General features: G+C 35.5%; 1 protein-coding gene across 3 annotated transcripts; it reads right to left on the reverse strand.

Moving 5' to 3' along the window:
* Positions 1–3,214: 3,214 nt before the first annotated feature.
* On the reverse strand, positions 3,215–13,168 carry SYT4 (synaptotagmin 4). 3 transcript variants are annotated; one of them, XM_027068878.2, is made up of 4 exons: positions 12,816–13,168; positions 9,029–9,837; positions 7,266–7,386; positions 3,215–5,933 (listed from the first exon to the last, which is right to left on the reverse strand). In XM_027068878.2, the coding sequence occupies exons 1-4, from the start codon at positions 12,847–12,849 to the stop codon at positions 5,626–5,628; spliced, it is 1,272 nt and encodes a 423-aa protein (XP_026924679.1). In that variant the 5' UTR covers positions 12,850–13,168; the 3' UTR covers positions 3,215–5,625. The 3 variants fall into 3 exon arrangements, with proteins under 3 accessions (XP_026924679.1, XP_014925503.1, XP_014925502.1); XM_015070017.3 differs by having other exon boundaries at positions 7,266–7,383; positions 9,023–9,837; XM_015070016.3 differs by having other exon boundaries at positions 9,023–9,837; positions 12,816–13,164.
* Between the last annotated feature and the right edge of the window lie 734 nt (positions 13,169–13,902).

Here is a 13,902-nt window from a genome sequence, read left to right on the forward strand (position 1 = left end):
GATGGGCTTCTGTTAATGTACTTTGCTTTGTAAATATATCTTTAGAAAAATATAGGGGTGCCTGGGTGACTCAGTCAGTTAAGTGTCTGACTCTGATTTGGCTCAGGTTGTGATCTCACAGTCTGTGGATTCAGGCCTGTGTCCAGCTCTGCACTGACAGTGTGGAGCCTACTTGGGATTCTCTCTCTCTGTCCCTCTCTCTCTGCTTCTCCCCCACTCTCTCTTTCTCTGTCTCTCTCACACATGTGCTAGAAAGAAAGAAAGAAAGAAAGATGTAAATATTTATTTTTTTAAGTTTATTTATTTTGAGAGAAAGACAGAGACAGAAGAGAGAGAGAGAGAGAGAGAGAGAGAATCCCAAGCAGGCTCCACACTCTCAGCACAGAGCTGGACATGGGCCCAAACTCACACACTGTGAGATCATGACCTGAGCTGGATGCTTAACCGAACTGAGCCACCCAGACACCCTGAAAAATGTAAATATTTACATATTAAATCAAATATGTAAATATTTCATAGAACTATACAACAAAATTGAATTTAAAAATTAATTTATTGGGGCACCTGGGTGGCTTAGTCAGTTGAGTGTCCAACTTCGGCTCAGGTCATGATCTCGCAGTTCATGGGTTCCAGCCTGGCGTCGGGCTCTGGGCCAACAGCTCAGAGCCTGGAGACTGCTTCGGATTCTGTGTCTCCCTCTCTCTCCCCCTCCCCCGCTCATGCTCTGTCTCTCTCTGCCTCTCATAAAGAAACGCAATAAAAAAATTAAAAAAATAAAAATCAATTTATTAAAAATAGAAATAAAAGCAAATAGGGGCATCTGGGTGTTTCCATCAGTTAAGTGTCTGACTCTTTATTTTGGCTCAGGTCATGATCTCATGGCTCATGAGATAAAGCCGCTTAGCTGACTCTGAGCTGACAGTGTGGAGTCGGCTTGGGATTCTCTCTCTCCCTCTCTCTCTGCCCGTCACCCACTCATGCTCTCTCTCTCAAAACTGATTAATTAATTTTAAAAAAGAAAATGGAAGAAAAAAGGAATGAAAGCAAATAAAAACTTTGCTTTAAGTAGTTGGTGGCACACTTACATAGGAACCATCTCAAAAGACCTTACAAAACAGTCATTGAACTATATATTCCTGGGAGATACATATTAAGAAAAATTAATTGCCCCAACCTATGTTAAATACTAATATTCAGAAATCATATTGCTGGTAGTGATGTTAGTAACATTATCCTTTTTTGTAAAATGTTGGTTATAAGTTGCTTGCCTCATATTTTTTTTTCTTAACGGATTTATTTAGGTATAATAAACTACACACATTTAAAGTGTAGGATTTGATAAATTTTGATACATGCATATACCCACAAAACCATAATCACAAGCAAGAAAATGAACATATCCATCACCCCAAAAGTCTCCTCCTGTTCCTTTTTAATCTCTCACTCACACCTCTCCATACTCCCCCTTTCAATCCCAAGTGAATACTGATGTGCTTTTTATCATTACAGATTAGTTTGCATTTTCCAACATTTCCTATAAATGAAATCTACATTATATGCTCTATATATTTGGGGAGATTACCTGGCCTAAGTCAAAGTAATCATTGTTAAGATTCATATATGTTAATGCGTATATCTGTAGTTCATTTATTTTCATTGTTGAGTAGCCTTCCATTGTGTAGACATAACACAATTCATTAAGCATTCACTTGTTGATGAACATTTAGGTTGAATATAGTTTTTGTCTATGACAAATAAAGCTGCTATGGGAATGCATGTACAAATCTTTGTGTAAATATATTCCTTCATTTCTCTTACTAAACACACAGAAGTGTAATGACTGGGTTATAGGGTAGATGTATGTTTAACTTTTAAGAGACTACTTGTTTCCCAAACTAGTTCCGCATTTTGCATCCCACCAGCAGTTTAGGAATGACCTAGTTCCTCTAAATCTTCACTAACACTTGACATATTCAAACTTTTAAATTTCAACATTGTAATAGATGTGCAGTCATATCTCATTGTGGTTTTACTTAGCATTTCCTTCATGACTAATTCCCTTGGAAAATCTCCTCAGTGTCTCTGGTTGCTTTTGACAACTAAAATATATTTGAACACTTAAATATAGTGGGCAACTAACTCTTTTGACATACCTGTGCAACTTCATAACACAGTTGATATGATTTGCAAGAAAAATAAAATGGCAGTTCTAGCTGCATTCCATTTACAAAGCCATTTTTCCAAGTGTGTTAACACAGAACACCTCTAGATATAGACTGATGCTATAAATGATGGCTGATCCTCCAGTGGTGGACCTCATAGTTCCCAGTCACCTTAGCTGGTGTTTGATGAGAACATTGCAGATATCAATGAGGTTTTTTTCTCCCCCTTTCTAACAAGAAATAAGACTTCCATTCCCACACCATTTTTCTAACCAAATCAATCCAATGCAAGGATATGGGAAAAATGAAAAAGAAAACAAAAGGCAGTAATATAAAATAGGTAATGAAAGAGATTAAAATGAGAAATAAGATGGGGGCATTTTATTTCTGGGTGGCTTAGTGGGTTAAGTGTCTCACTCTTGGTTTCCACTCAGGTCATATTTCATGGTTAATGAAGTTGACCCCTATGTCAGGCTCTGCACTGACAGCACAAAGCATGCTTAAGATTCCCTCCCCCACTCATATGCACGTGCCTGTGTTCTCTTTCTCTCACAAAAAAAAATAAATAAATATTAAAAAAAAAGATCATGAAAGAGAAAAAAAGAAGAGGAAATAAAGAATGGTGATAGAAAATACTGAAAAAGAGAAATAAAATATGGAAAAGTAAATGAATTTGGTCATATGCCCCTTTAAGGTTCTAGCAGAGCTAGTTGATGAAGTCTCCTTGAGGAGTGTGTGGTGTGGCACAGAGGGAAGAGTGTGGTAAGCCATGAAAATCTTTTATTTACTACCCATGTGCACTGGAGCCAAATGCCTAAGCTCCTTGAGTCTCAGGTTTTGCTTCTGTATAATAGGGATAATGATAATTGTACCAGATGATTGTTATGAAGGATTAAACAAAATAAAATAAGACACATTAAACACCTTGGTGCGGAATCACTGATGATCCCTGTTCAATGCCAGGGGATCTATTCAGGAACCTTAAAGCTTAGAAAGATATAAGAGAAGTCTTATTACAGAGTCCATTGGCAGAAAGTTTGAGTTGAAATGGGTTGGGCAAAAGCAGCAATTTATTCATGTCTTACAAACATGGTCTTACAAACATCATACAGAGCTGGCACGAAAGAACAGACACCATCTCATACACCATGCTTCCTTCCAAATCACTTCTATTGAGTTACAACATCAGAACAAGTCAGTTACTGAGTTACACAGTTCTTCAAACATGGAGACCTTTAGGGTGGTTGGATTGGCTAATCAGACAAACAATTAATTTACATGTTTAATACAGCGCAGGATTTGTAACAGAATTCAAGATATTCACACTGATATTGTAATACATTATAAAACAGTATAATTTTCAGAAGATGATGGGATCACATATGTCCCTGCCTGTTTCAATTCCTTTCTAGTTTTCCTTCTTTCTTTCCTTAAAAGCAGTTACAAAGAGTTATACTCAACTTTTCACACTCAAAAACACTTTAAATTTTAAAAACTAAAAACTATTTACAAATTATTCATTGTAATTTTAAAAGTATTTGTTGTTGGTTTTGTTGTTCTACTTAAAAAAATCTCCCTCCAACAACTATACTTTACTTGGTATAACCATTAACTTCTGGTTTCTGTGAAGGATACTTAGAGTTGACTTCTCACAACTGTTTAGAGCTCCAAAATATATTATATTCCATGGCCTATTTAACCAAATATACATACATAAAAAGGCCATTTTACTTCCCCAAACCATGCACTGACTAGAATTCATTTCATGTTGCTTTCATAGAAATGCTGTGAGGTGACTTTCTGGTGTAATAAAGACAATGATCGGGGAATATTTTTTTTAATCCCAAAGTCATCTTAAAGCACAAAAAAGAGGTTGACTTCAATCTTTGTACATACGGAATGTAAAACATTTTCTTTACATTAGGCATAGTCATAAAAAGCATGTATAAGTTGTTTTGAAAATGCATTGTCAGAGAATTTACAAACACTGTGATATCAAACACATTCTCAAAAACTGCTAAAGTACGGACACAAAACCTGACTCAAAATGTAAATTTTTCAGTAGACTTTATTTCTAACTTGCATATTTAATAATTCAACTGTACCCAGTTTCACTCATACTCTCTAAAAACTCAGATATAGTGACATTATCTCAAGTTCATTCTTTCAAGTAATCACAGGGCACCACTTTGCTCTAGCAGGTTTTTATTGAATTTCAGAGCCCTGGCACTGGAAAACCATACAAGACACAAGTCTATAAACTGTTCCACAGACAACAGCTCAAGGCAAATTAGCCTAGAAAAGATAGTGAAACATACTCTGTTGTGCTAATTTGACAGCCTAAATACATTTTGTGTGAACATGTGTAAATTATATTAGGCTCGCTGTGTAACTATAGTTTAGTCATTACTTTGTTGGTTTAAGTGATGCTTTCTATCCAGTAATGGAAAAAACTTAAATCTTGTTTGTTTCTTTCCAAATAGTAGCTTAGTCCTTTCTGGGAAAGAAGATGCTAAACAAAGACTTAATTAGCCATGCCCTTTCTGCGTACAAGGGATAGACTTGAATGTACACTTGCATACTATACATATTTCCTTTCAGGAAGATGCATTTCTAGCTGGATTTCTAACTGAAGTTTATTTCTTTACCACTAACTAATTCCACAACTTAACAAAGGTAAACAGGGCTTGCTTAGACCACACTGATGTTTGTGATAGTCAGTGGATAATTCAAGGCCATGGTTCTTATGTGAGATTATATTTTATAACATTTGACTCACATATAACCTTAGGAGAGAGAAAAATAATATTTCAGCCACAGTGTTCTCAACTCAGCCCTTTGATAAAATGATTTCTCAGCTTGTTCACTGTCCTTTTGAAAGAAAACCAAGTTACTCCTTGTATAATAAAATTGTATCAAATAATTACAAACTAAAGAGAAAGGACCATATACTTTTATATGCAAGACGACCATTTTCACATGACATAATGGATGAAAACAAACCAGAGAACATTTCTTTAATATCTTTGGATTTAAAGAAAAAGTAATTTCCCCACCTGAAGAAAAATGGATGAATTTTCATAAGAGAAAGCATGCTTTTCATTTCTAAATCCTAAAAATCACATTTCTTTCTAGTGACATGAGATCACCACCTTCTAAACGACATCAATAGCTTGGGATTGCACTGTAATATTCATAAAATGCTTGGTTACTTTGGTAACCTGCAGCAGAGATTGAATATCTCATGAAAATCTACCCAACTTCTTTAATATCAGGGGAAATGATCATGATACACATTGACAGTTACTTTCGGGTTTGCTAATTCAATCCATTTCTAACCAAAAAAAAAAAAAAGTAGCTTGTTGTCACAAGCTTGCAATCATGTATCAGAGAAAAAAAGAGAAAGGAAATTGTTCCTTGCCTAGTAAAAATCATTAAGTTCCAACTCATCATGTCTAGGATGCTACCCATCACAGAGCATATGCCACTTGGCAATTTGTCTCCTGGGATAGTCACAGATCTCTTTCCAGTGCTCTCCACCGGTTCCTTCTGCTGTTGCTCCCAGGACCAACCGCCCTATCACCTCATTTCTGGATCCCCTTTCAGAATCCAAAACCAGAAACTCAACACTTATCTCTTCAAGACCCTCACAAGGAATATCAAAGACAAACAGTTCATTGAACACTGCATTAGGGGTGCATTTCTTCACATGAGTCTTCTTTTTAGAGATTCTCTTTTTGGCATGGTACAGGTTCACTTTCACGTAGGGATCTGCAATGGTAAACAACAGACGTTACACTGGCAGAACCTAGCTGGAGAGTTGATTTCAATATAATGGTGCCCTTGGAGGTTACTGCGTGCCAATAAAATGAGATTGCAGTGAAAATGAGTCAGAACAAAGTGAAAACATGGATATAGCTTGGCTTCTCTATTGTCAACAAATTGACAATAAGAATGTGAATGCGAAGAGTAAACTGTTCTAAACCAGAGGATGAGAACAGAAGTGCAATGGCAGGAAGATGAGATAATATAGAGGAGAAGAAAACAAAATATTCCAGAGGCACACTGATTACTTGTAACTCATTCCAGAAAATAGGATAGAAGAAAAAAACATTAGACAAGATCTAACCTTTCTGAGTTGTATGACTTTGGATAAGCCTCTCTACCTCTCTGCTTTTTCTGTTGAACAGGCATTTAGAATTCACAATGGCAATGTCCTTTTTGCTTTAAATTTTGTGCTTCTTTAATCACCTGCTGAGCTTGCTTCCTGTTTTTCAGAGTTGATCTTCCTTTAATATGTGGATTTTAGGATCATGCTACTTTTTCACACATTTAATTATATTCTTTTTGCCTCTTTCTGGTTGAAGCATATGAGTTCATTTGAGCTTCCTAATCTAAACATTTAAGACAATGTGTTCAACTGCCATTATTAAATAATAGCAATAATAATATTAAAAATAATAATACAACTAGGTGATATTTAATGAAATATATCTTTCTAGTCCTCACAATCTCTCTCAAGGTAAGTATCATTACTTATTAGTTTGTGTAGAGATTATGAAACATAGCCAAGGTTATATGCTAAAATGGAAGGGTTAGGATTTGAACTCAGATCCTTTCAACCCATAGGTCATGTGTTCTTTTCACAATGTGATATGAGGAATTTTTTTTAATAGTCACAAAAACTAAGAGCTAATTCTTCAAGAAGATACATAAGGAATTAAAGGAAAAATAATAAAAAGAACACCAGAAGAATAAGTGTAGGTTGGCTCATTAAAAACACTAAAATGAAGAACTCTTCTCCCAAACAATTGCTATATTTTTGGCAATGGCTTCTTACCTCTGCATTTATCACTGTTTTCTGCTTCAAACCCACTCAATCAGACATCTATCATGTATTAGCAATGGCTTAGTTGGTAGAATTATGTAGTTTTATTTTTCTTGCTAATGGCATTGAATCACATCGTTATTCCATAATGAGAAACAGGGAAAAACAATCACATCACTTGAAACTATGAGTAAAAGGCAAATCAAATTCACGTTAGATGCTATTTTGCCCAATGTACTGTTCACTGACACTGAATTTTTCAGAAGCATTCTTACCTGAAAGTCCAGACACATCAGATTTAGGCAGGTGTCGAGCTTTTAAAACAACCACAGTGAGAGTATTTGTAGTGGACTGATAGCAGAGAGAGATCAGTAACTCACCCCGTCCTGAAGACTTCTAAACAAAGAGAGATGTGGTATAAGTATTCTCATTATTTTCTTGGGTTTGAAATTTGTACTTATAGCAACATTTTAAAGCAATATAATATTGCTAGTTTTATGTAATTTTCCTACTTATTTTTATTTTACTATGCTAAGAAATCTGAGTAACTGCAAGCTTTTGTGCAGTGCTACCACTTTCTAAAAACAGGTGGCTGCCATCTTGTGGTGTTTTTAGGTACTACAGGTTGTTAAAATTTGTAATGAGTTAGCCACACCCATTACTGGAAATGTTTAAAGATTAAATTTAGAGTATAGCTTTTACAGAGGATTTTTTTTTTACTTTTGCTTTTTAACTAAATAATTACTTTTTGAAGTTACTAATAGTAATGAAAATTGTCTATTCATTTGAAAGGATCTGTATAGGGCAAAATGACTCATGTTAAGTTTGATTTGATTTCAATTTTTTAAAAAACACTAACATTACTGGAATTTGAATTCAGACTAACTGAAATTTATTCTGACTGCCACCACTCTCCTGACCCACAGGGCTGATGGAATTAAAATTCTCTATCCTCAGCCCCCACTCAAAGTCCTCATTTAATCCAAGGAATGAATTAAGTTTTGGAGGGAATTGACTCAATTTTTAATACTTTGTTTTTGAAGAGTATCATAAGATCCTTCTTTGTACACTACTTAGATTTTATTTGCACTTTAAAGACATTAGCTAAGATGACCAAGAACTCAAAGTACAAGTTTTAACTGATGAAACAAAATGAAAACTCAGAGCTGGATTATAACTAAGAATGATGGCTGGCCAGAGCTCCTAACTCTTCAGTCTATATGCACATGGGGTTATTATATGAATAAACAGTCCAAGTAGGAATAGATATTTATTCCTACTATGCTGCTAAACATCTGAGTGTCTCAAACAAGCTACTTAGCGTTTCTGAACTCTGACTTTTCATTAATTTCAACAAAGAAATAAAGGTGAGCTTTACAGTATTCTATAGAATCTTTCTAAAATATTATAGTCTAAATCAATTAAGTTCTATATTTAAAGGGGAAATAGTATTAATTTGATATCTTATAATAGTCTCAGAACTACCAAAGCAGTATACCTACAAAGGCAGAGTAACTCACTTCTTGTCATACAACATAGTCATGGACATTTATAATTCAATATGATGTGATGTCTCCTCCTTGAAAAGCAATTCCATGAAAAGTCAATATAACTTCCAAATCCTCAGGACAAATTGATTTAATTTTATATTTCAATTTCAATTTCAAATTCAATTATGAAACATCTTTGTTAACTTGCTTATAAGAAATATTTGCCTGCATTTTAGTTTAAGTGGCAGTCAAAATACTTAAGATAGAAATTAACAAAAATATTTATATAAGTATTCTTTAAATATCCACAAAGGATGCCTATTTATTTGATATAATTAAAATACTTTAAACATTTCAGCTGTGGGTTAAATTTTCTTTCATCTCCTCTATTCCCTTGATCCCCATTTGATTATGATTAATAATAATTAAACATGGTAAAGATGATATTTATAAAACTTATCATTTTAATGAAAATCCCCTAGATACAAAGAAGCTGAATAAAAGAATGTTTATAAATACTTTAAGCACTAAAAATGAATTACCCTAACATTTCTCTTGATGATCTCTCTGTTCATTAACATTTTTCCATCAGATAATTCAATTCCTGCAAGAGGAATAAGGACTTCTCCAATGATATCATCTCTTGAAAACCTGTCGAAACTCAAGATTGTGAAGTGCAAGGCCAACTCTTGGATCTGAGTATAGAGGATCCCATAGAATGTAAAGGTCTCATCAAAAGCTGGGTCCAAGGTCTTTCTCAGAACTCTGGTTTTCACTTTATGCTTCTTCTCTGGGAGGATCGTCATTTTGATATACGGGTCAGAGGTCATCGACTGCTCATCCATGGCTGGCAAGCCACGGGCTTCCTTGATATTTACCACAAAAGCTTTCTTCTCAAAGTTGTACTCTAAGGAGAAGAAGAGGGTTCCCAGCTTCTCCTGTTTCTCTTCTGAAGTAAGGGAAGTGCTGGACTTTAAGCTATCAGGGGAAACGGCTTCTTTCTCCCCTTCTGAAAAGAGCTTTGGGGTCACACTCTCCAGATCAGAAGGGCTACTAGCTTTGAGGTTTGTTTTGGGAAAATTGCCATTGAGATCTCTCTTCTCAAGGTCGAGATGTAATGAATTCTTTGGCACAGCTGGCTTATTCTTTACTTCATTTTTGTCATCTGCTCCAAACTTCTTCTTGCTACTTAGGTTTTCAGGATAAATATCAACTCCTTTTAGTACATGCACAAACTTATATGGAGGAGTCTTGTTAGATTTGGATGATTTTCTCTGACAGCAGATCCATGCAAACAGAGAGACTGTGAAGACCAGGCCAAATGCACTGAAGATCCCCACCACTGTGGGGATTTCATCTGAAAAATCAAATGACCAATAACATACATTAAAGGAGCAGAGTTGGAGACATGAGCCTATTTGAAAAGCATACTGGAGCTGGCAAATGCTGTAGGCTGCACAGATTGGATTACTTTCCAACTCTTCTGGGTATGAGTTATGTACACATTTCATGTCACCTTCAGGAATAAACACATCCACTGTGTGACATGCCGAAAAAAATACCGTATGACAGAAACTTCTTCATTTCAGTTTTTTTTCATAAATAAAAAGAAAAGATGAAACAAGGCCTAGGTCGGGATGGGGGATGCTAAATGACCCTGACCTATCTTTGTTTTCTCAGATAACATGAGTCAACTACAGCATGGTAGGTCAGTACTAATTTCATTATGTTTTCTTGACATTTTGAGGCTTTCCAGAAGCATCAATTTTTACTGATTATGGAGCTCTAAATACACATTTTTGAAATACTGGGAGATTTTTTATTCTTAGTAGTTCTTTATTTATCCCGGATTCAAGAAGCAAACATCTAAGGGCTCAGTGGTTCCAATAATTTTAAGAAATGGAGGAACATTATCTGCTATTGTCACAAACTTATCAATAATTTCCATCCAATTATGATAAGAGAAATGTTACATATATTAGGAAAAAAAGAACAAAAAAGATGAACAACAGGATATTAATATTATATAACTTTTAACACTACAAACTCCTTGGATACAGATTCATAATTTCTCAAACACTGAATTACCCAAAGAACAAATTAATTACACCTAAGTAGGATAAAAACAAAACAATGGTTATGAATGAATCATCATTCCTTAACATGTAAAGAGTGAGAATAGATAATTTAGAGTTCAATTTTATCCATAACTGATTTTTTCTAGCATATTTCCACATGGCAAATGGTAATCAAATTGAATTTGGCATTCTTTCTTGAATGAGGGCACATTAAATTACTGACATTAGGTAATATTGATTATGCATGAAGCTTATCATGTGCCATATGTAAGCATATTTCTCCAACAAATGATTAGTAACAGTGTGTAAGTAAAAGCAGTATTGCTATATCTGGACACAGTGCATCAATTGAGTCAATGTTTAATATAGTCAGAGTGAATATAACTAATGTAGTATTATCTGCATTTAGTTTCATTCTTATCTATTTTTATCCCAAATAGTGAATAATAAAGTTAAAAGTCCCAGTTAGAAAAGGGTTCATTCAGCCTTGTTTGAATAACCCCTGAAAGAACAATCTTTTGTTACTCCCCTCCCCCACCCCCAAATCTTCTGCCTACCTACTTCATAATTTCAAAACTGAACTCAAAGAATATAAGAAACAGCAATGACAAATAAGAGAAGACATATATAACAATATTAAAAACAATAATAAAAATTCTATAGTTTAATTATATCAAGAAACTGAATCATGTAGAGATGAAAAATAAACCTTTGAATTCCCCAAGTAGAAAACGCAGCAAATGCTACAGAAAAAGAATCAAACAAGAGCTAAAGATAATCAGCTAAACTTAGTATCAGCTTTTCAGTTTTTTTCTTCTATTCAAGTCTTTGTGTGTGGAGGGGGTGGGGGGGTGGCAGGGGAGAATCCACTCCTGGACTCTAATAATCCAAGGCCAGGGAGCAAAACCAAAGTCATGAACTAAGGCAATTCTTTAGCCAATGCTAGGAGAACAATAAAAGCAATAGAAAATGATCCTTCTTTTTTTTTTTCTTAAACAGACCAATGGCCCAAGCTGAAACATATTTTTTACCAGCACAATCTCTGAAAATGCCTCAGTATTAGAAAATTTCTTATTTTCAAATCAGAAATTGGGAATACACATCATAATAATATAAATCAATCATCCAAATGGAAGCCTGAGTAAAGGAAACTCATTTCTGAATATAATGTCACAGATTGTCCCTATTTCATACGTAAGTCACAAGGCAAAATATTCACTAAATCATGGAAAGACTCACCTACTCCTTGTATGTTCTCTACCAATGAGATTTTAAGCTTCTGAGAGCAAAGACCTCAGTCATTTCACTCAGTTAAATAACAATTATCATGGACTCATAGAAATCATTCCTTATTCACAAACTTCTATAAAATTTCTTGATTTTTTTGAATACTTGTGAAGTAAGTAAAACTCTACCTCTTATCTTTGGAATATAATGTGACCTAAAATACTACTTTTTAATTTGAAGTACATCTGTTTTTATTTACTGAAAGAGAGAAGGAGAGCAATGATGCCAAAAATTTGGTATAGGAAAAGGGAAATTGAACTGGAAAATAGGAGTCCTAATTCTACTTTCCAAAAGCTTCTCATTAACTGTTTGACCTGAAATACGTCCCTCATCTCTCTGGGCTCTGGTTACCTCACCTGTGAAATGCAATAGGCCAAGCTAGTTCATTTCAAATACCACTCTAACACCCTAGCATCATAGGATTCTGTGTTTTTCACTAGCAACATATTTCAAGAGAACAAGAAAAACATAGCAGAGAAAAACAACCTTATGGTACACTCTATAATAAAATATACATTCCAAACCTTCAACATATAAGTTGTTTTATACCGAGATCAAACCCTTATGTAATCACAGAAACATTGGCTTCTCCTGGTAAGTTAAATACAGATTTACTTACAAATAAAAATCACCTACAGAATTAATGAAACCAACTGCAAACAACAGACCCCCTTTCCTTTACTCAGCGCGTGCTGCAATTTACAGAGCTACCCGAACATTTAGGAACTTCTTGGATGTAAAATCTCCCTGGCAGAGGCAATTTTTTTGAGGAGAAAGATAGGGAGGAAGGGAGAAACAACAGATAAGCCACGATTGCCCCTTTGCAGTTCTCATTTTCTTTTCAGATTAACTACCTAGGAGATCTATATCCAACATCCCATGGAAAAATAAAAATAACAACAACAACAACACAGCCCACCCCGGAGTATTCAAGAAACAACCGCAGTTACAAGTTGAGTAACTTGCTTACCAAATTCTTCCCGGCTGGTAGTGATCGGAGCCATTTTTTGCTGCGTGTTCTGTCCGAGGTGCTGAACGGAAAACTCCCTGGCTTGATTCACTTGCCTGGATCTGAAGCGCCGGCTTTCCCGAGTGCTGAAAACAACAGCGCAGAGCCCAGGGGACCTGCGCCTGGAACCGGGAGGAGGCAAAGGGGGGAGGGGGTGGTCCACTCGCCCTCGCACAGTGATTTGCCACCCCTGTTCCTGTTTTGGCTCTTCTGAGAAGCTCGTCTCTGAGACTCTAGACGTGGCTGAAACCCGAATTGACGCAATCCTGACGCTACAGGGTTGAAATCAGCACCTGCCCTCCTCCCCTCCGCCCTCCAATCCTCTCCTCTCCCTTTCCTTCTTTCTTCCTCCCGTCTCTCCTGAGGATTCAGCACATACTCATCAATTATTTTAACTGTTGGACTACTGGAGATTAGCTTTGCTATTCTGTGGGGGCTCACAAGCACATGGAGATGAGCCCCCAAACTCATTCGTGTCAGTTCTTAATAGAAAATCTCCTGATCATCTAGATCAGTAAAAATGTGCCTGCGAGTTATCAGAATAATGCAATTTACAGAGATGATTTCGGGTAAGAGTGAGAAGAGAGAAATCTCTGCATCATATGAACACTGTGACATGCAAGAATATGTTTTCTTGCTTTCTAAAATTTTCTTTGATATATTTTCGTTAGAAAAGATCCACCGCACATTGATCCATTTGAAATAAGGGAACAGTTTTCCCACTATAATCAGTTATTTCCTAATAAATAGTCTAAACATTTTGCTGATGCTGTTGCTCCATCTGTCTGTCAGCTCTCTCCCCTTTAATATCTGACATTTGACCAGTTAAAGTACTTAGGAACAGATGGGAATAATCCCTTCTGTATTCAGACTCACTCTCGGTTATGACTTTTGCATATAATGAGACTGCTCCTGGAATGACATTTCTGGTTAAAACCCCTGACTTCTAATAGGATTGTGCAAAATAGTTACAAGAATCAGACTGAAACTGAAAGTGAATGATATGATAATTATTGGTTATTTTCAAAGGAAAACATTTTTTTTTCTA

This window comes from Acinonyx jubatus, chromosome D3 (assembly GCF_027475565.1).
Source record: "Acinonyx jubatus isolate Ajub_Pintada_27869175 chromosome D3, VMU_Ajub_asm_v1.0, whole genome shotgun sequence".
Lineage (NCBI taxonomy): Eukaryota > Metazoa > Chordata > Mammalia > Carnivora > Felidae > Acinonyx > Acinonyx jubatus.

Coding starts and splice junctions, on each gene's coding strand:
- SYT4 (XM_015070016.3), bottom strand. CDS start 12,849: ATGGCTCCGATCACTACCAGCCGGGAAGAATTTG. Junction 9,838..12,815: donor TACCAGCCGGGAAGAATTTG/GTAAGCAAGTTA, acceptor TTGATTTTTCAG/ATGAAATCCCCACAGTGGTG. Junction 7,387..9,022: donor TCATCAAGAGAAATGTTAGG/GTAATTCATTTT, acceptor CTCTTTGTTTAG/AAGTCTTCAGGACGGGGTGA.